Source organism: Diceros bicornis, chromosome 5, assembly GCF_020826845.1.
Source record: "Diceros bicornis minor isolate mBicDic1 chromosome 5, mDicBic1.mat.cur, whole genome shotgun sequence".
Classification (NCBI taxonomy): domain Eukaryota; kingdom Metazoa; phylum Chordata; class Mammalia; order Perissodactyla; family Rhinocerotidae; genus Diceros; species Diceros bicornis.
In genome coordinates this window covers 90,500,282-90,521,421 of record NC_080744.1, presented here as the reverse complement: position 1 = coordinate 90,521,421, position 21,140 = coordinate 90,500,282, and the positions used below count along the sequence as shown (strand labels likewise).

General features: G+C 40.1%; 1 protein-coding gene across 1 annotated transcript in view; it reads right to left on the bottom strand.

Annotated features, from left to right (window-relative positions):
- AGBL1 (AGBL carboxypeptidase 1) overlaps window positions 1-21,140 on the bottom strand; it is a 360,791-nt gene that overhangs the window by 112,524 nt on the left and 227,127 nt on the right. Inside the window, exon 17 of the mRNA XM_058540551.1 lies at window positions 16,146-16,326. Coding sequence (XP_058396534.1) covers window positions 16,146-16,326 — 181 coding nt within the window. The remainder of the gene's footprint in view (window positions 1-16,145; window positions 16,327-21,140) is intronic.

The following is a 21,140-nucleotide window of genomic DNA, read 5'->3' as shown; positions in this document are numbered from 1 at the left end:
AGAGGATATCCATTACATTATACGCATTATGTGCTAAGTCTCTCAGTGGCCAAATCCACTGAGTTAGAACATCCAATAACTCAGTGTCAAGATAGCTAGATTAATAGCTAGATATTGAATTACATTTAAAAAAAATTCTTCCCCACATTAGATCTCATGGACTTCAATGGCCTTGATTACTGTTGAAGGGAGTCTTGCTGTCTGAATGTCTAGAATTGCTACTACAAATGATGGGCATTAATGTGCTGCAGTCTCCTTCTGGAGACAGGCCCAGCCTAATCAGGACTCACAAACATTGGAATTCTTTGCCATGACATTGGAAAGTACAGCCCAAACTTTGGACATTTTCACTTAACACTGCACTTGGAAAAAGATCTCAGCTCATCTAGCCTCAAATCTTCTGACATCATTTTAGGACAGGCCATCTCTTCCATGGATACAGTTCTTTTTAGATGAGGTCAACATCACAATCAAGTTCTTAGGCACTAGTCAATATCTAGTAACCTCATTTCAACTTACATCTTGGCCTGGATTGAATTTTGTTTTCTTTGCCAAATACATGAACTGCCCGAGGGAGTGCCTTCTGAAGAAGTGAACTGCTCTCATCTCAGAGATTTACGTTATTAGGGAAAGAATACACCAGAAGATGTAATAATAGCCTCTTTGTCCCAACCTAAGAAAGCTATGAAGAGGCCTACTGGTGTGAATATATGGTAACATACAGGCAATAAAATTTTCGATTCACCAGGAATAAAAAATACATTCTCTTTGGTCTTTCGGTTTCCGCTGTCTTAACTATAAATGTGAATTGCATGATAAACAAGAATGTATCTTAAATATTATTTTTTATCTTAATTATTTTAACACTTATACAGCATTAGTAAATATTAGGCACGTTGTACAATAACTTGTTTAACTCATAATGACCTTATTAATAAGGTACTACTATTATCCCCGTTTTACAGATAAGGAAAGTAAATCACAGTGGATACGGCAGTGTGTCCCTCAGAGGGCCCCTTTAGTACTGAAGAACTCAATTCCTCAGCTGCTGTTGGCTGCTGAGGCTCACAGCTGAGTACTTCCCATAGAAATTACCCTCAGCCAAAGGAATCTTCCTTTCCCAAGGTTGCACCCCCCTCCCCGGAGGCAGCCCACATTCAATGATTGGTCACTGGTGGGGTGTCCAAAGGAAAGGCTCAGTCCACTTGCTTAATTCAGGACATTAAAAGGCCATCCCACTACGGAGTTCCCTGTTGATCACCTGAGGCCTCTGTAATAACTGCATCACAATTCGACTCTACCCTATTCCTGACCCAGCTACCCCCACCTCCTCGCAGGCGTCATTCCCAAGAACATGCCACAGTAAACCTTCTTCAGCAAATCTCCATCTCAGAGTCTGTTTCCCAGATAAGCCAACATATGACAAGTTTCTTGTCCAAGGTCACACAGCTAATAAGTGGTAAACCCAAGCAATCCAGCTCCAGAATCCATGTTCTCAGTCTCTATGCTAATGTCCTCCTTTATAAGTAGGCTTCATTTTATGTCTGCATCTCAGTCACAAGCCTGGAGCAACATTTCCCAAGTTGAGGGATTACTAATATTTCTCTAGATCTTCTAGGTATACATCAACAAATGTGACCCTGTGCAAAAAACGCTCAGTAAATGCCATATATTTTACCCCCTATAGGAGAGTCTCCATGCATGTTAATATTTCAATAAAATGGGTAAGTTATGCAATAAAGAATCTATTTACATGAAATCTGAAACATGTTTTCCAACCATACCATCACCAGTCTACTAGTGTCCCTCAGACCCAGTTTAGGAAATGCTGGCCTGAAAAAAATCTTCACTCTCATTCCAAGGGCCTCTGCCTCTCCTTTTTAAACTTTCTTTGGTGTCTGACCACTTCTAGGAAGCCATCTTAGACAGGCTGAAGGGTTCTAACATTTTATCCTTTTCTGTGCAGAACTCTCTGCATTCTCTGTCTTAAGAAAGTACTTCTTTTTGATTTATATGCCTAAATTTCATCAGGTTATGCATAAAATTATGCATAAATGTCTTCATAGTTTGTAAATATGTTATCCTTGTATGCAATGGCCATTCAAGTGGAGGAATTTTTAGGCCTGGCCTCTAAATTCACTTCTAATATTGTGAGGATTTAAAAACCCACTGAACTTTACTGGGCGTCCTTTTTCTCTTCTATAAAGAGGAGGTGGGACTAGATTTGTTGAAACGCAAGAGACCTTCCAACACTGACATAGGATTCTATTAACTTCTGATTTCATGTACAACGTACTGATAAGCGGGCAGGTTCTAGAATCACACACACACACACACACACACACACACATATACACACATACACACATACACATACACCTGGATTCAATACCTCTTCACTCAATTACTATCTGTGTTCTGTAGGCCCTTAGACACTTATTTTGCCTTTAAAATGTTAGTTTCCTCATGAATAAAGTCATATTGGTACTTACCACAGAGGGTTGTTGCGAGGATTAAAAGAGATAATGCATGTAAAATGTTTAGCATTGTCAATCACACGTTAAATACTTGATTATTATTTGCCATTTTTTTGTCATTGCTGTTGGTTGTGACTGTGGAGATGGTGGTGGTGGTGATGGCTAGGAGAGGAGGTGATGTAATATCTGTTTAAACCACGCATTTGTCCTAGATTTCGGATGACTAAGACCAATCAGCTAGAATAAGTTAGAAGAGCACATACCTACATAATGAATTAATAAGTGTGTTTGTTGTTGTGATGATGATGTTGAAAAATGATGCTAAGAGGCATGGCAAAGCTATTACGCCATGCCTAATCTGCCTTCCACACTCAAGAATAACTTGGAGAAGGTTAAGGAAACCAACCAGTGACAATTATATTATAGTTAAAAAATACCACATGTTGAGACTAAACACAGACCACACACGATTTAGGTTAAAAAAGAAAAGTGACTCAAATACCAAAAAACTTGGAAAGATGGCTATCATAAACAGGGTAATAGTCATAATTAATGAAGAAAAATATCTGTTCCCATTCCCACTGTGGACTATACAAGAACAAATGAACATAAATTGCTTTCAGATAAAATTAGATTGGCTACAAGGAAAAACATTTTAACTCTAAGAATTGTTTAGCACGGACATGTTTTGCTAGAGAATGCACTATGACCTCTACTCCGGGATTCACAAGTGACAGCTTCACAAATACCCATCTGCCTGGATGGTTAGGGGGAAGAGTCTCTACAGTCAGAGGGAAGGATGCCGAGCAGTTGCTTGCAGTTCCCAAGCTTTGATGATTACACAACTTAACATGCTAAATGCTGCCGTTCCCAACACACGGCTGCTGACAAGGATATTTCTCAAGGGATTCCTTGAGCCAAATTCCTCCTTAAAGACCTCAGGTATAAGTCAGCTAGGGGTGGGTGTATTCAAAGAGCAATAACAACACTCTCTAATTGGACACAGTCTCCTAAACGAGGCATCCACAGAGCAGTGAGAGTGTCACTAGTAAATTAAATTTTAAAAATCCTGTTGCAATCACTCCCGTGACACGCCCCTTCCTTAAGCTCCACTCTCATTTTTTATTTATTGTAATTACTTTAGTAATAAGATTTGTTTTCTTGTTATTATATACATTACTGTGCAAAGTAAGAAAAAAAAATAATAGCCAAAAAGAGTTATGTTTCTTATTTATCTCCTTGGCCGTTATTGGGCCAGGGGGAGGGATGAGGAGCACGGAGAGGCTGTAAATAGAAAAAAAAGTGTTTCCTGCAGAGTGAAGATGTATAGGAGCATATTTGCAAGAAGGAAGCAGGGCGATAAAGGAATAAGGCTAATAATTCAAAAGAGCTAGGTGGCTCAGAGAGATAAATAACCAAGGAAAAGGCAACCTGGAAGTCAGGGCAGGGATGGTGGATCCACATTCCTGAGGTTTATGTGCTGCATTTGACTTTCCTCTTTATAAACTCTGGCCTGTCAGGCAGAAGGACCCAGAGCATAAGGCTCCCAGGCAATTCCTCGGTGCCAGCCTTGGAGGTGCAGTTCCTTCTGTTTCCTGATGGGGCGCACTTTCATAGGAACCCAGGCTTCTATGGGTGGGTAGGCAAAGAGGCTGTGATGCCCAGGCTGGGCACACCAGGGAGGCATTCCCCAGGCTGGGGAAGACAGACTCCACAACCACAGACACTGCTCATTACAGACACCAAGAAAAGCTCTTGGAGATGCCCTGCTGGAGGCTGAAGCTGATTATAGGCTGGCTTCTAACATGCAAGAAGCCAGGTTTTTGCCCATTCCAATGGAACAACTAAATCTATTTAAAGAGTAAGCAAAGGAGGGAAAAAGACATTAGCTGAATTCCTCCAGTTCCAAGCTTTATCTACTGCTGTATATTTTATACAATTTATTCAATCCTACACCCACTCCGTAATTTAAAATCACAATCACAAGGACAATCAAAGCTTTAGTAAGATATAGATAGATATAGATATAGATATAGATGATATAGATATAGATATAGATATACACACACAGAGTCATGCACTGCATGATGACATTTCAGTCAATGACGGACGGCATATACAATGGTGGTCCCATAAGATTAGTATCATATAGCCTAGGTGTGTAACAGGCTATACCATCTAGGTCTGTGTAAGCACACTCTATGATGTTTGCACAATGATGAAATCACCTAAAGACGCATTTCTCAGAATGCATCCCTATTGTTAAGTGATGCATGACTATATAAAATATATACGTATATATATAATATATAGACGGTAAGGTACGTATAATATATATATAATATGTGTAGGGCCAGCCTCGTGGCGTAGCAGTTAAGTGTGTGCTCCGCTGCTGGCGGCCTGGGTTCGGATCCCAGGTGCGCACTGAGGCACTGCTTGTCAGGCCATGCTGTGGCGGCATCCCATATAAAGCAGAGGAAGATGGGCACAGATGTTAGCCCAGGGCCAGTCTTCCTCAGCAAAAGAAGGAGGATTGGCATGGATGCTAGCTCAGGGCTGATCTTCCTCACACACACAAAAAATATATATATATATGTATAGTATAAAGGAGGCTTTCTCACCTTTGACCTTGTCCCTCCCTCTGCAGAATTTCTATCCCACTGCCATATCGTATCCTGGATCTGAAACTGAGAAATGGAAGCAGGAAAGAGGTCATTAAGCCCGCTGGGCTTGGCCGTTGGGAAGAGCTTTGCACGGCCCACCGCTGAAATTCAGGCATCAGAACACAATCAGAAGAACCTTTACTTTTGTACTTTCGTACAGTGCTTAACAGTTTTCAAAGTACTTTGGTATTTGATTACGATACTAATCAGGTGTGGTACAGTAGTTAGAGCTTACGAGCCCCTTAATAAGTTGAAGAAACAGTAGTGGAGAGGTTAAGTGACTTATCCAAAGCCACATGGCTGGAAAGAAGCCAGTTTTGACAGAGGCCCCCCCCCCCCCGGGTCTTCTGATTGCCTGGTGGGAAATCCTTGTACTACATCACCATCACAATCATCCCAGATGGAAAAAAGAAGGAGCCAAGGAGAATGCAGGAAAAGTACACATGGTTTTGAGAATGGCAATGAGATCTTATTATAGCTCTGATCACAAGGGGACAGGCTCTCCCTCTTCCTTCACAAAAGCAGAGCACTCCTAGAGTAAGTGGCAAAAGAAAAAGCCCCCACCGTGCTGGCGGGGGTTGCCAGGGCTGTGCTTCCTATTTTCCAGTTATAGACTTTCATGCATTTTTAGAGAGCCATGTAACATATATCACTAAAACATGGTAGATGTGATGGGAATTGAGAAATAACACATTTATATTATACCCAAGGGTTTGCTTTATAAAGACTTCTAAGTGTATGTTGAAAGAAAGTATTAGGAGTGGGGATGCGAAGGAGAGAGATGTCTAAAGGGGAAATTGAGAAAGAACAGATGCCTATCACCTCCCTCGCCGCCTGCATCCCTGCCCCCATTTCTTCCTTTTATAGGGGAAGGAACAGAGGAACACTGGAGTGCAGACAAACATCAGAAGTTGCCCATCCAATGAGGGAGCAAAGCATTTAACAAAACAAGCGCATTTCCCCAAGAGCCTCAGTCTCAACTTGATCGATGATTCTGTAACATTGAATCATTTTTAATTTAATGCTTCTGGGAAGTGAGCGGGGGAACCCATCAACTACAGGCACAGTTGGCAAGAGCTGGGTATTAGCATTTGGCAGCATTTATTATCGCTGTTTATGATGGCATAAATTAGGTTTATGCTGATATAATTAATAACCCTAAATTTAGGAATAATAAATAGTAATATTTATTCAGAACTGCAACGTCTGAGGAAGGCCAATGGAGTACTCAAGCTCCTGACTCCCTCTGTGTGTGCAGGTTGTGGCAGGAACTGGGTGTGGGCAAGGAAGCCCTTGGGAACACACCCAGAGAACTCTCAGCCCCAGTACTATGCATCATTTAACACTATGCAAATGACTTAGCAGCAGGACCTTATGAATTCCCAGAGCAAATAATTTTTATTTTGATCTCTATGAACAAGTTCATTAGCAAGATTGAGTGTGTCGCATTTCCCTCTAGAACCAGGACCCTCAAATGTTCTTCTAGCCCATATTATTCCTACGGTGTATGTACAGAGGTTTGGACAGTTACACCAAATGCCATGTTCTTCATGGGCCCCTCTACCTCCTTCCATCTATTAGAAGAAATAGCACAGATGTCCTACAAAATCCCTACAGACCATGATTTGAGAATTACTGACAGACATTTACAAGGAAAGAATTTAAGACAGAAAACAGTTACTTCTGCATCTTTCAAAAGAGTTTTAAATATGTATCTGTCTTTCAGTTTATAAAGTTGTAAAAAAATTGATGAGATTAAAATAGTCCTATAACTGTTCCCTTTTTGTGTCTAGGAAAATATCTTAGCATTCAAAATGGGCCAAGACTTCCATTCCTCTTTTTTTCCAGTGAGGGCAGGAGGTAAACAGAGAAAATTACAGTTCTTCAAACCAGATTATCCCTTCTGGATCAGAATAACGTTTTTCTCCATTTTCCAATATAAGAAAAGTAAAGCAAAGAGAAAGAGTTGAGTACCCTCTGCCCACCTCTGCCCAAAGCCTCTTAACACAGACACTCTAACAGGGTAGGACCAGACCCAGACTGATCTCCATCCAAATATCCAACCTTTGCTCCATGTCCAAAAAGATTTTAATTTTCCTAAAAACAAATAAAGCAAAAATAACCATCCACTGATAACTCTGTTCCAAACAGTACAAATAACAAAACAATCTAAATTTTAAAAGTACGTGATTGCAAGTTTAAGTTCCTTTGTCAGCTCCAAGGAAGAGCAATTGAGTTTTATGTTGAAGGAACAGAGGACCGGTATAGGCGAAGCTTAATTTACTAAGAAACATGGTCTTTGGCTAGCAAACATCCCATAGGGAGATTCCACAGCAGGAGCTCTGGATTCCCCCAGCCTCTCTGAAAGGAGAATTTGGAGTGAAACTTTGGAACGAAAGTTCAAAGGGGAGTATTACTCTCATATCATGTCATGTCATGTCATCATGACCATTGGCATCATTTCTACAGACAATATGGACTCAATCACTCAGCTTCCCAGAGGCCACAGAGCATGTAGAACTTTCTCCTGATTGGCTCTTCAGCTTGTGATCATCTAAGCCTTCAGAGAGGGGGACACAGTCCCTTGCTGAGTGAGAGAAAGAGGGAGAGACTTACTGGGAGGCTGACCATCTGATAGCTAGTCTCCCTCTGTCTTTATTTGTCTCTCCTGGTTTTTCCTGCCCCTCGCCCCGTCTCTCCCCCACAAAGGAGCCCTGATCCTCTGCCCTTGCTTTGCAGAAAACACTGCAGAACTCACACTCAGAGGCATACAGAAAATCCGTGCTTCAGAAGCCAAATACAGACAGCCAGTCCATGAAAGAGCGAATCACTCCCCACGTGATCCAATAGGAGCCCTAAGGGCATGAATCCTTCCTGCTTGGAAGGATCCAGAGGCCCCATACTTAGTATTCCCTAGCCTGTTGGAGACTGCCCAGACATAAAATGGGGCTCCCTGATGTGTCATCAGTTGTTCTTTCAAGACAGCTTATGCTGACTAAAAGGAGGGGAACGAAATGGAGAATGCTAAGTAATTATGATGCCCACAGGGTCAACAAAAAACATACCTCAAAAGTGTAGGGTACAAATTTTCCCTTCCAATCTAACCTGTAGTAAGACATTATCAGTGGTACTCCAATACTAAAGTACTAATATTAAACTCAATATGTAACCAACAGTTCATTGTCAACAGAGGTGGCTCAAAGCCATTTAGAAGCCCTTGCTCTGGTCTGGAATGACCTATCTGGAGGGCCACACTTTAAGAGACTTTAGAACGGTCAGGTGCACCAAGATCTAGACTTAACAAACATGTATTAAGCACTTACCACTTCTCAAGTTCTACGCCAAAAACATTCAAGAGGTGAGTCACCAGGATGACTGTCTGGAAGCTTTGACTTAAGTGGGGCCGCATAGCCAAGAGGAAAGAACACGAGTTCTCCAACCAGGCAAACCTGACTTTAATTCCTGACTCTGAAATGTCAGATAGGTGGCTGTCCTCGTGTATGTCACCCAATCTTTTGCCTCAGTTTTTTTTTTTTTTATCTGCCAAATGGGAGTAAAATATCTACTTTTTTTTGTAAGTTTAAAAAATAAAGTTAAAATCATCTTTTTATCCTATCAGATTGACAGAAAATAAAAAGATTGATAATGTGCAGTATTAACAAGAGTATGGGAACCAGGCACTTTCATCCATCGATGATAGGAATATACATCTGTGTATTTTCTAAATAGAGTAATCTAGAATATGTATCAAACATAAAATACACATAACATTTGATCAAAAGACTACTTTTGAGAATTTATCTTAAAGAAATGACTAGAGAAACTCACCAAGAGAATAACAAGAACATTCACCTATTGTTTATAATGGAGAATTGTTTAAATTAATTATGGCCTATCAATACTATGAGATTGCTATTTTAAAAACTAATAATGCCATTTGTATTCTTTGCCAAAGGAAAATGTTCTTAGTTTATAAACTGTACTATAAAATATATTGTCTTATGAAAGTTAAAATGGGTATACATACAGAAATATATTTAAAGAAATAGCTGATATACTTGAAGCTGTCGATTTACAAACAAATGGCTAATGAATCTTCTTCATCTTGCTAATAGTGTTTATCTCTGAGCAGCCTGATTCAGGCAGGGCCTCTATGTTACAAAATTCTGGAGGCACTATGTAATTATCATAGATTATAATGCGAATGATGCCCCTTGGAGTAATGCAATGCAGTAGCCCTGAATTGGGCGCTTTTTAAAGTCTTCTTTAAGTTTTTTATCTACACTGGAATTTTCTGCAATAAAAACGTACCATTTTTTTCCATTGGAAACAATAAAACCATTTTATTGTTTTAAAACAAAGAAGTCGCATATACACAGTAATAAGCCCGATGCTAGAGTGTTGGGCACTCAGTAAAGGGACGCTCTGTGCTTGTCTTTCACCAGTTGTCTCTGAGCTCTCAGCCTACAATCCTATACTCTGCTCTGTCACACTGCAGCTAAAACTCTGCAAATTACAACGCTCGGATTCCCTTGCCAGTTGGCTTTCTGGTAGGTTCTGCCAACAAGAGGCACTAGAGGGAGATAGGAAGGCAGGAGGAGGAAGAAAAGGACACCCTTTCTGTTTTCCAGTTCCAGTTAATGAGACTAGAGCAACAGCAGGCGATTAGCTCAACCCCTGCATCTTAGATACACAGCACCAGCATTGCCGTACCTTCTCACAGGTGCCGGCAGCAGGTGGGATGCATCTCCTTGCCATTTTGATAAAGGCCACTCTACACTCCTTCACCCTCGCAGCTATGCCTCCTGGCCCATTGGAGCCCTTTCCAGGTCCGACTCCCTTCTCAGAGTTCCAAATACCAGCCTCACGGGTTTTGGTAACTCCACCTCTTCCCTTTACTTCCCCCATTGTTGTAGGCGATACCCACCTCTGCAGGTATTACTCTCTTGGTTTCTTTTGCATCCCCTTTTTGAACTTTGACTCTACCACCTATGTGAACCAAATCTCATCTTTTGAAACACCTATTATCACAGCTGTATTATGTATCATTTTTATAATTAGAAAACAATAAAGCTATTTCACTTTTTTAAATGTCCCAGCACATTTTTTAAAACATATTAGCTATAGTACTTATTGTTCACTGTTTCCTTAGGAATTTCTCTAAGTACAAGTGCCCCTTATCCCCTTCATCAATCTTGGGCATAGATACTTTAAATCCTAATAGCACAGCTAAAACAAGATAGAAAGGCTTATTAATACTTTATTAAAGAATAAATGATACAACAGAAGATAACTACTCACAGAAAATTTAAAACTGATTATTGGTATAGCTGTTCTCATTCTCAAGTGGCCACTTAAGGGATTGCCTCTTCTGGCCTCCTCCATGTGGCAGGTGCCATCTTTCCTCTATGACCTGGGGGACCCCTCTGCTTAGACCAGAGTTTCTCTAATTTCAAGCTCAGGAGAATTATCTCTTCCCCCTTAAGGCCTATTTTTCAGGCATCTTTTCTAGTTCTAGGATCTGCTCCTTTCCAGGATGATTGGCAATGGGAATAACCAACCCATTCAATGACTACACTGCTCTCTACCCACAGGGAAGCCTTCATGGACAGCAGTGCCATGTATCGTAGTACAAGTGGCAAGTGTGCTCACTGCCATGACCTAGAGATCCAGCAGCACAAACCCCTGGATTACTTGTGTGATTGTATGTAGGTGGGGAGGCAGCTCAAGCAACCTAATGTTGAAAATCTCACCAGTCTGTTGTTTGGGAGCTCAGAGAGTATCTTCCATTGTTACTTGTGCAAATTTAAAAAAAAAGAAAATACATATTTATTACAGTTCATTTTTTTCAAATGTAACTGATCTGTGAAATCCAAAAGTATGAGAACCACTGTTACATGTTATTATATTGAAGAGATTTGAAATATATTAAAAAGTCAGAGCTGAGGCCAAATCAGAGAACCTGAACATATCAAAACAGGAAGAGGCATGGCCCAGCCTAAAGGCGAAATGAGCCCAATGGAGATACTCATAAGCCTTTCTGATTCTGATAGTTGAATGAAAATATACTACAGAATGGGCAGTGGAATGGGAGCCCCATGACAAAAAATATTCAAAGTCAGCTGGGTGCTGTTTATAGCCAAAAGCTGGCAGCCACAGGAAAGGATGTATTCTCCAATGCAGAAAGCTGGCAGGACAAAGGAGAGTGTTGAGGCCCAAGCCAAGCTGAGAATTCAAATTCTAAGAAAAAAGACTGAGGATGAACCAGTTCATTCATCCCTGGCCAAAATCACAAAAAGCTGGAAAGGCTGTGCCTTCCTGGTTCATCCCAGGAAATGTGAAGGTCTGGGTCAACAAGACTAATTTCAGAGACTGCCTGTTGATGGGGGCTGAGGCTCTACTTGTATCTCCATCCAAGGCTGGGAAGAACTGATAGACTAAACTTAATATGGGCTTTGGAGCTAAACAGACTGGGTTCAAATCCCAGCTCTATCACAAGCTAGTCTTAGAACCTTGGGCGTGGGTATGTGTGTATGCGTATGGGTGTGCCTGAGTGTTTTAATTATCTAGACAGTTTCTCATGCCATTTCTGTCTTAAACTAGCTATGTGACCTTGGATAACTCATTTTACCCCTTTAGTTTCAGGTTCCTTATCATTTGAAGGACTGGGGCTAAATAATATACAAGAACACCCCCAGGTAGAACATTTTAAGGTTCTTTTATTCTAATGCCCTTAAATCTCCACAGAAAAGTAGTGAGGATAGACAGAAGTTCTAGTCCTAGCTCTGTAACACCACCTATTTAAACTGTACCCAAGACTCACCCCTGTGTACTCAAGTTTTCCTATCTAGAAATAAGACAGATCTACTTTTGTTGGGCCATAGTTATGATTAGATGAGAAAATATATGTAAAAGAGCAAGGTTCTTTCTTGGCCCATAAAAGGTGCTGAATAAATTTTTTTAGATCAAGTCTATGAGTGCCTTTATTGTAGTAAAATAAAGCCTTCACAACCCACAGCGGAGTAACAGACTATTGGCACTAACTTTAAATGGTCCCAGATAGTTAAAATTGTCACAATTATTTATCTGATTTTTATAGTTTTATTTGTTTTCCCTAGAGCATTCAGCTATTACCTCTTAATACCGTGGTGTATTTACAAATAGCATGCCCCTTTCTCTTTATTGTTGTTTGTTTCTGTTCTACAATGGCCTTGGAAGGAGATAATCAAGTTTGTAGAGTTGAGTATATACTAAGAATCAATATCCTCTGATTCTCTTGTGAATCAAATGTTGGGCTGTGTGTTGACTTTATAAAAGTTATTTTGTCACTATCATCCACCCAACAACCCAAGTCCAAAAATTGGGAATCATGCTAGATTTGTTCCTCTTCCTCACTTTCATGTCATGTCTACCTTTTAAACAGTTCTGGAATCACCACCTTCTCCCCACTCTCCACTCTAATCAAGCCACCATTATCACTTCTGCTCTAACTCAATTTGTTGACTTCCTGTTCTTTTAGCCCACGTTGGAGAGAATTATAAGAGTCAAGGGACCACTGCACTGGTCCTCCTGGATTATTTAGAACTCAGCCCAATTCAATACAAACTACCAGGCCAGCAAGATGGTAGATTGATTCTTCTGGAAACCACCTTTGTATTTTGTTTTCCTGCTACAGACATGTGTTGCTAAGAGATCTTTGACTTGGCAAGACCCACCATAGTTTTGCTAGAAAATCCTGGCTTTGTCTCCCTGACCACAGTTATCAAAACCTCCCAGCCATCCTCAGAGGCTCCATTACCATCACCACGAAAAGAAACTACTCTACTTTTACACATTCTTGCGAACTCCAGGGGGGCCATGATTACTTGTAAAAGAAGAGTACTGGTCTAGTAAGTTAAATACCGAGTTCAGATTAGGCTCTCTAATCTTTATGCAAAGATTGCCTCTTTGCTGATCAGACCACACACAGGGCAGTTCTATTACTTTTAAGAAGCCTATTAAGAAGAATGTGTCCAGAGAAAATCAATGAAGATCAGAACTTCAGGAACAATATCACATAAGCAATGTTTAGGAACTGTATCAAACTTGGAGAAGACTTCACATGGGGAAGTTAAGGCATATAAAAAGGGGATTAGATTTTGCCCATGGGGTACCCCAAGGTAAGACTGGCTAAAATGTGTGAAGTTCACAGGGCAAAGATCAAAACACAGAAAAACACAAGTCCACCTAATTATGCACAATGGAATAGGCATGCCCTGAAATGGAATGTCAATCACAGAAAGAGTTCAAGTGGAAGTTAGTGACATAAACCATATGTGAGGTAGATTCTAAGAAGACTTCATGAGCTGAGACTTACAAGCTCTTTTATCATGAGATGTTATGCATCCATGGCAGTCTCAACTCTTTTGATGATGGTGTGCTATGACCTGTGGATTTTCCTATCAGTAGAATAACACTATGATCTCCAAGTCCCTTCCAAAATTGTTTGGGTGATTCAAGTGATCTACAAAGTGCCTTGAGCTCTATGATGAAAGATGCTATACAAATAAAAAGAGTAATTTTAGTCATAATAAATAATAGTAATGATGATGAATGGCAGTGTCACTGAGAAGAAGCTGGCCTGCCACTAGGGAGTCCAAAGCAACCAGCTGTGAGCTGGAAATAACTATATCCAGGCCAGAAGGATGCTCAATGACTGAGACCACATTAACCTTTCAACCAAAGACCTGGATCAAGCCCCTAATTTGGAGGTATGAGCACTTGAAACGGAAGAAACTACAATACTTAACCCTGAGCTTAAATATTGCCTTGGGCTTATGAGATCTCTTCCCAGACAGGTCAATAGTGAGCCTGTTATCTTCATCTTCCAACAGCAGAAAAAAACACGTAAGTCAGGAGAAGAGCCAGAATTCCAAACTAGAGTTATGACTTTGAACCCAATGCTCCTTCCACTCTCTACTAGACCCTAGACAATTTAATGGAAGGAGAAACTTCAGAAAAGAGCCAATTCATTTGAGAAAATGTTGAAACAGGATCATGTGCCTCAAGATGGCTTGCATGGTTGTGTTCCATCCATCTGGGCTGAGAAAGCTTGTTAGTAAAATGCTTGGCCCCTCAAGCGGGGAGGAGCCGTTCACTATGTCCTAGAGCTCTTCTCCAGAGCTAAAGGAGCACACGGCAGGAGCCAGCTGAGTTCTGTTGGACCGGGAAAGAACACTGCTTTAGGGCTTTGTCCAGCTTGAGATCTAAGACGCCTAATTGCTGCCAGAGGCCTAAGTGATGCTCCTTACTGAGCGACTTGTCCTCCTACTCCTCACAAGCGCTTGAAGACCAACCAGTCACCATAGGCAAAGAGGAAGGACTCTGCTCTCTGCCCATCAAAAACCTCCTCCAAAAAACATGGAGTCTGGGAGCTACAAAACTAGGAAACACTAGGAACACATGCATGCCTTACTTATCTTCTTCTTTTTTTTTTTTTGTATCTATTGAAATTTTGTTTTTACAGTCTACAGCTTTGACTTGCTTGCATTTTGGCATAGTTTAACATATTTTACCATTAGGAATTTATGCTGATCCTGTTTTTATATTTTATCATCTTTATATTTTTAACTTATTCTTTTGTGTGCTTATCCTTTGAAGCTAGCCTATTCTCAGCTGTTTAACATTTACTTAGTTTTTTTCTGAAAAAAATTCATTACCGTTTTATTTTTCTGAAAACATTCTCTTAAGTCATTGTAATTTTCTCTTTGAAATTTTTGTTTTCTTTCTTTTATCTTTATATTTCTAATTTTATCTCTTCTGTTTCACTTTTTTATTGTTGCTGTATTTTCTCAGTTTTCTAAACTTGTGTTTTTGCTTATTTAATACTGATATTTTAAATTGTAAGTTCTGGGGCCAGCCCAGTGGCGTAGTGGTTAAGTTCACACATTCCGCTTCAGCAGCCTGGGGTTTGCAGGTTCGGATCCCTGGCACGGACCTACGCACCACTCATCAAGCCATGCTGTGGCAGCATCCCATATACAAAATGGAGGAAGATGGGCACAAATGTTAGCTCAGGATCAATCTTCCTCAGTAAATTGTAAGTTCTTTTCCATTTTTAGCTTTGGGAATTATTTTTTCTTTCAATTTTTCTGTTTATCTTGTATTCTGTTTTTTCCATAGGATAACATCCATTTCTATAGTAAAAAGAATTATCTATTACCATGGGAAGGGGCTTTAGTCTCTTTCCACAGAGTTTGAGACAGGTATTTGTGAATGTTAATCCTGCCACCCCCACCCACTGGCCGTGGGACCCTAGGGACCTGCTCTGATATCTGGACCTCAGCTCACAAACCCTGAAAACGCTGACCCCTTCCAACATACCTCATCGATCACTGGAATTCATCTTTCCCGTTATATAATCCAAAGGCATGTAGGGGCTAGGCAACAAGAAGCACCACCCCTATCTTCTCTCTTGCAGCCAACCATTTTTTAGTCATTCCACATTCAGCCATTCCACAGCCATTTTTCAACCATTTCAGCCCTTCCATTTAGATGAGGTGACACCCTTATTATAGCTGTATCCAGAATCCAGTAAAATAAAACTGAAAATAAAGATTTCTCCGCAGTAAACGTTAGTAAGTAAATAACAACTTCTCAGCTGTGAAGAAATCATAGTTTGAGCCCTGACTTTGCTGCTAAACAATTATGTGACCTGGGCAGGTCATTTGATCATCCTGGACACGTATTTTCTCCTTTTTAAAAGGACTCTTAGGCTAGATTATTTCTAAGCACCCCTCTGGTATTAATTGCCTATGAACCTATGCCTTTCTATTTAAAAGACAATGAGACTGACATCAATGTGTATGGAGAGTATGTTGTTATTTGTACCAGCTCATAGCAGCCCAAGTGAATTTCTTTCTACCAGAGCACCAAGGCCTCTCCAATCACATCCATTGGGCGAAATGACAACATGTTACTACGGTGACATAAATGAGGGCCAGGTCGAGTCGTGTGCCTGACATACTTGCCATTGATGACACCATCTGGGTTGAGCATGGGGATGATCTTGAAAATGAAGTTTTCTCTCAAGAGCCTAGCCACAGGGTCACTGCTGACCAGGAACTCCAAGGTCCCCTTCATCACCCAGCTGGCATTGCTCTCTCCTGGATGAACTCGGGCGGTGATCACCTGGTATGGACGCTTCCCTGCAGAAAAAGGGACACAAGAAAATTAAACCTAACTACACTTTCCATTTCCATCAAGACAATCTCCAGGACCCAGAAGTACACCTGACTGTCATGAAGTCCGAAATAGGTTGATTGTTTCTAATATATATCTGATCTACACTTATCCATTTTCCATCTGCCTCTACAGTCTGCAAGGTTCAAGAAAGTATAAACTTAAATCTCAAGGCTTTTATCAAAAGCATAAGTTCTTAGTGGTATGAAAAGAAGCCAAGAAGAAGATTTCATCAAGACCATAAAGAATCAATTAACTCTCCAGAGTCCAATAGCATGACGCTGCATGTCACAGATCTGAGGTTGAATCTTATCATCATCACTCACCAGTTGTAAGATCTTAGGCAAATTACTTAATTTCTCTAAGGCAATTTTCTCATCTGTAAAATGGTGACAGTGATACTCACCTCGTGTGATCGTTATAGAAACAAAAAGATATAAATATAAAGCACTTGGCATATTGCTTGCCATTGAATACATGCTAGTTCCCTCCTTTCTCAGTTATAAAGTCTATGGATAGGATGGTCCCTCTCATTTTCCAGTAGAAATAGGAGTCAAGTACAGAACTTGTATTGGGAACTTCATGATTGTAAGACAATGAATCCAATCCTTGAGAGAGACTTGACAAAAGAGGGAAGCACCTGGAAGTTCAATCTTGGAGTTGCCATACTTTCTTCATGTTGTGAAAGGAATCAAGAGAACACTCTCTGCCCAACCACAGGGAGCGTATTGACATGAGTAGACCTGGAGAATGCTTTGATGAGCTAAGGATAGGCTAGTCTTCCTTCCTTTGTTGATGGAAGACATCTGAAGCATCATAGTGTTGAGACGTATTCTGAGACCGCGCCTTGGCTCAGGTGGAAAACGTGTTTTGATTGATTAGTGATGTCTGTCCCCCATGTACTTGGGGAAAGAGGGGGAAGATGTGACATCACACTAGCAACTCAACATGTCTGCTCTACCCCGGTCCAATTTCTGTGTTTTTTTACTCTGTCTTCCTTTTGTATCCTAACCCAATTCCATATCACTCCTAAACCCACTCTAATGACAAGAACTAAGTGTTTGCCAAGTATAAATACCCCAGCCACTAAACAGCCTAAAAGTTAAACTAGTCATTTCTTTCCATATCATTCAAATCACTATAAGTTAAATATGTCTTTTCTTCCCTTAAACAGTAGTCTTTTTGAGGGAATAAACTGTGTCTCTAAATCTGTACAAAGAAAGACAAAACCGAATAACAGTCAATAACAGAGCTAATGAACAGGTAACAGAAGATACAAAGAAATAAACTTTTAAATTAATAATTATATTACTATTATCATCAATTAAGACAAAAAACACTCTTTCTGGTGACAGCCACTGAGCTCCAGGTTTAAGGGGCATGGATCAGTGCATTTTTACTGACTATGCTGAGAGCAGGTCACTTCAGCTCCTGGTAGATCATTTGTATGTTGGGGATAATATTCGGTTTTGTTTTTCCTTAAGCAGGCGTCTTGGGCATATTCCAGGAACTGCAGGAGGCACTTGGTAGAAAAAGTTGAATAAATTATAGTCCTTGTTCTGTAAGAGGCCAAAGCATTTGTTGGTAGTGACAAACATGCAAGGAATGAATGACAAGTGAGCTAGTGGAGGTGTATACAAGGCACCAAAAATAGATATGACTGAGAGGTAAGGACATTTCCAGAGACATGATGCTATTTGGACTGGGTCTTGCAGAATAAGTGCTATCTAACCAGAGAGAGAAGATAAGAAAAAGATACATGCAAAGAACACAGAAGAGTAAAAATTGGTGCATTCAAGAATAAAGAAAAGCTATAAGTGGCTGAAGCAAAGGACTGAAGATGTGGCACATGAATTTAGAAAAGTAGGCTGCTGTCAAACTGGTAAGATCTCCGTGTGTGTTTTGTTTAGGGATTTACTCACTGGCATGCCATGGTCAGTGATGGGGTCTATTGAAGAATCATTGGTTACTAAAGAAAGTGTAAATGTTTGGTTATAATTGATTGATAGATAGAAAGAAAGAAAGATAGATAGATAGCCCTGACTGCCAGAAAGACAAACAAGTGGGTCCTGGAGCAAATTAAGCCTGAATAACACTGGAGGCAAAAATGATAAAACTGAAGCTGTCCTACTTTGGGCACATCATGAGAAGGCAGGAGTCTTTGGAAAAGACAGTAACACTGGGGAAAGTAGAAGGCAGCAGGAAAAGAGGAAGATCAAATATGAGATGAATTAACTGCAAAAAGGAAGCCATAGGCACGAGTCTACAGGAGCTGAGCAGGGCTGTTGAGGGCAGGACATTGTGGACGTCACTCATTCATAGGGTCACCAGGAGTCAAAGCTGACTTGATGGCATGTAATACACATTATATATACACACACACACACACACACACACACACACATATATATATATATACACATACACATATGGCACAAACTGCTGGTTGCCTGTCCAATAGCCTTTTTCTTAATACTAGAATCCCTGATTTGTCGAGGGAAAGAAAGAACATCCAGCTTTGTGAATCCTCTTGTAGGTAGGAGTGGCCATGTGATAGAGTGGTAGCCAATGAGATATAAATGATAGCAGGAGGTGAGTCTTTCTGGAAAACTGATTAAAGTGCATAATATCACCTGGCAAATGCCCTCTTGGTTTTTTTCTTTCATCCTTGCCCTTCTTCCATCGTTGAGCATAGATATGATATTTTCAGGTAAGGAAGCCAACTTGAGAATCAAAGTCACATGATAAGATGGTCTCTAAAGGTAGAAAGAGTCTGGGTTCTTGAAAAAGTCCTTAAGTAGCTACATTACATCTTCACTAGTTTCTTCAATGCTTCTGGATAGTTGAGGCCAATAAACCACTATTTGGCTAGTCAAATGTAATCACATTTCTGTTACATCCTGCTAAACTCTAGTCTAACTTACATGACTATAAGAATAGATTTAAAGTCATCCCTATAATAATATTACCTGGGATGGCATAAACTCAGGTATGCTTTCTGGATTTGGAAGCAAAGAGTGAAAGATAGAGTTGTAATGAAAATATTTGATATATTTGTCCATAAAAGAACAGTTGAGAACCACTACTTTAAGAAATAGAGAGTCAAGGGTGGTTTTTCAGCAGGAGAAAGATATGCCAAAGGAAAATAATTATGACATTATTATAGGTCATTATTGTAGATTTGTTTCATCAGAGACAGTATGGCCTACTGGAGTAGAGAACAACTTTTAGAGCTGTATTTCCAGAGTTCAAATTCCAGTCTCACCATTTTCTACCTGATAAATTACATATGTTGCTGAAGAAATTCAGTATTGGATTGGGTATTCTGCATGTAAGACTAATGATTTGCTAACTAGAACTTAATAAATAAGCATATTGTGGGGGAGATACACAGTTAGCTAGCTGAGCACAGCTGAAGTTAACTGAAGGTCAACTTTCCCACTATATCATTTGCTTACAATCATTTTCACTCCTTCCAAAGCAAGCTTTATTGGCATGCCAATAAAAAGCTTGTTGAGAAATAAAGAGGCTTGATGAATTTGTACCCAATCAGTAGGCTATTTTCAATTCTATAATTCCATATCACTCTCTTTGTGATTTTTGAACTACGTTCATTTACAGCATATTGAACAACAATAGTAAGTGCTCCCAGCCCAGCAAGAAGAAATAAAAAATAGCTTAAGCTCTTGTAAATTTGCAACACCAACTGAACACTCTCATTGTCTGGGCCAGTTGGCTCCCATTACCCGACACCCAGTACAATGTAGTGCATTAGTCAATAAGCCAAATGCAGCCCTTGCAAAGAGTCATCAACAATATGTTTGTTTCCTTTGGAGAGTCAGGTTGATAATCTGCTACATTGTAATACACCACAAGACCTAATAGGCTGCTCTGGGCATCTTGAAGAAGCAAATGAGGAAAACTGTGAGTGCTCATGAAGACATAAGCACCATTTTAGCCATTTCTAGTGGATTTTCCTCTATTCCTTTCCGTGATTTAAGACAATTTTGCAGTCGCATTGGTGAGTTAAACTTATGGGACCATTCAGCTGTAGCAGCAAATGATGGTCCAGAGATCCCATAATAGACAACAGCTGTAAATAGTATGCAACACACATATCATGTGTTTTTCTTGTAATTGACAATTTTATTTTTCATAACTAATCTCTGCTTAGGGTAGGGCAAAGAGTGTCAGGTGCCTGCAGTTATTTTTCTCTGCAATTTATAAAATCTATTCCAGAGGCCACCAAAATCTATGAGGGAGTCGTGGTTTGGCAGTATTCTAATTCCTAAAGCTACATATTGAATTTATGTCAGTGGTAATGACATCTGTAAAAAGAGGTTAGAAACAAGTAGAGGATTATATAATGCCTAAGAGATATCAGGCTCAACGCCAATGAAAAGCTGAGCAAGAACCTAAGACATGTGTGATGACACACATGTGTACCCAACTATACAAACATCCATCCATTTATTCCTGCTTTCTTTCAACTACATATATTAAGCTCCAACTGGCACTCTGCAAGGTTCTGGAGATTCCAAGAGAAATAATGGTTTTTGCCTCAGGGAACTAATAATAGTCTGGTGGAAAAGACAGGCACATGGATGATTATCATCCAATGTGATCAGGGACATTTGTCAAGACGTTTTCAAAGCACAGTGGAATGCTCATTACAACATTATTTATAATAATGAGAGCAACTGATAACTTAAATGTGCATCCACAGGAAGCTAGTTAAGGAAATGGTACATAAAACAGAATACTACACAACCATTAAAAA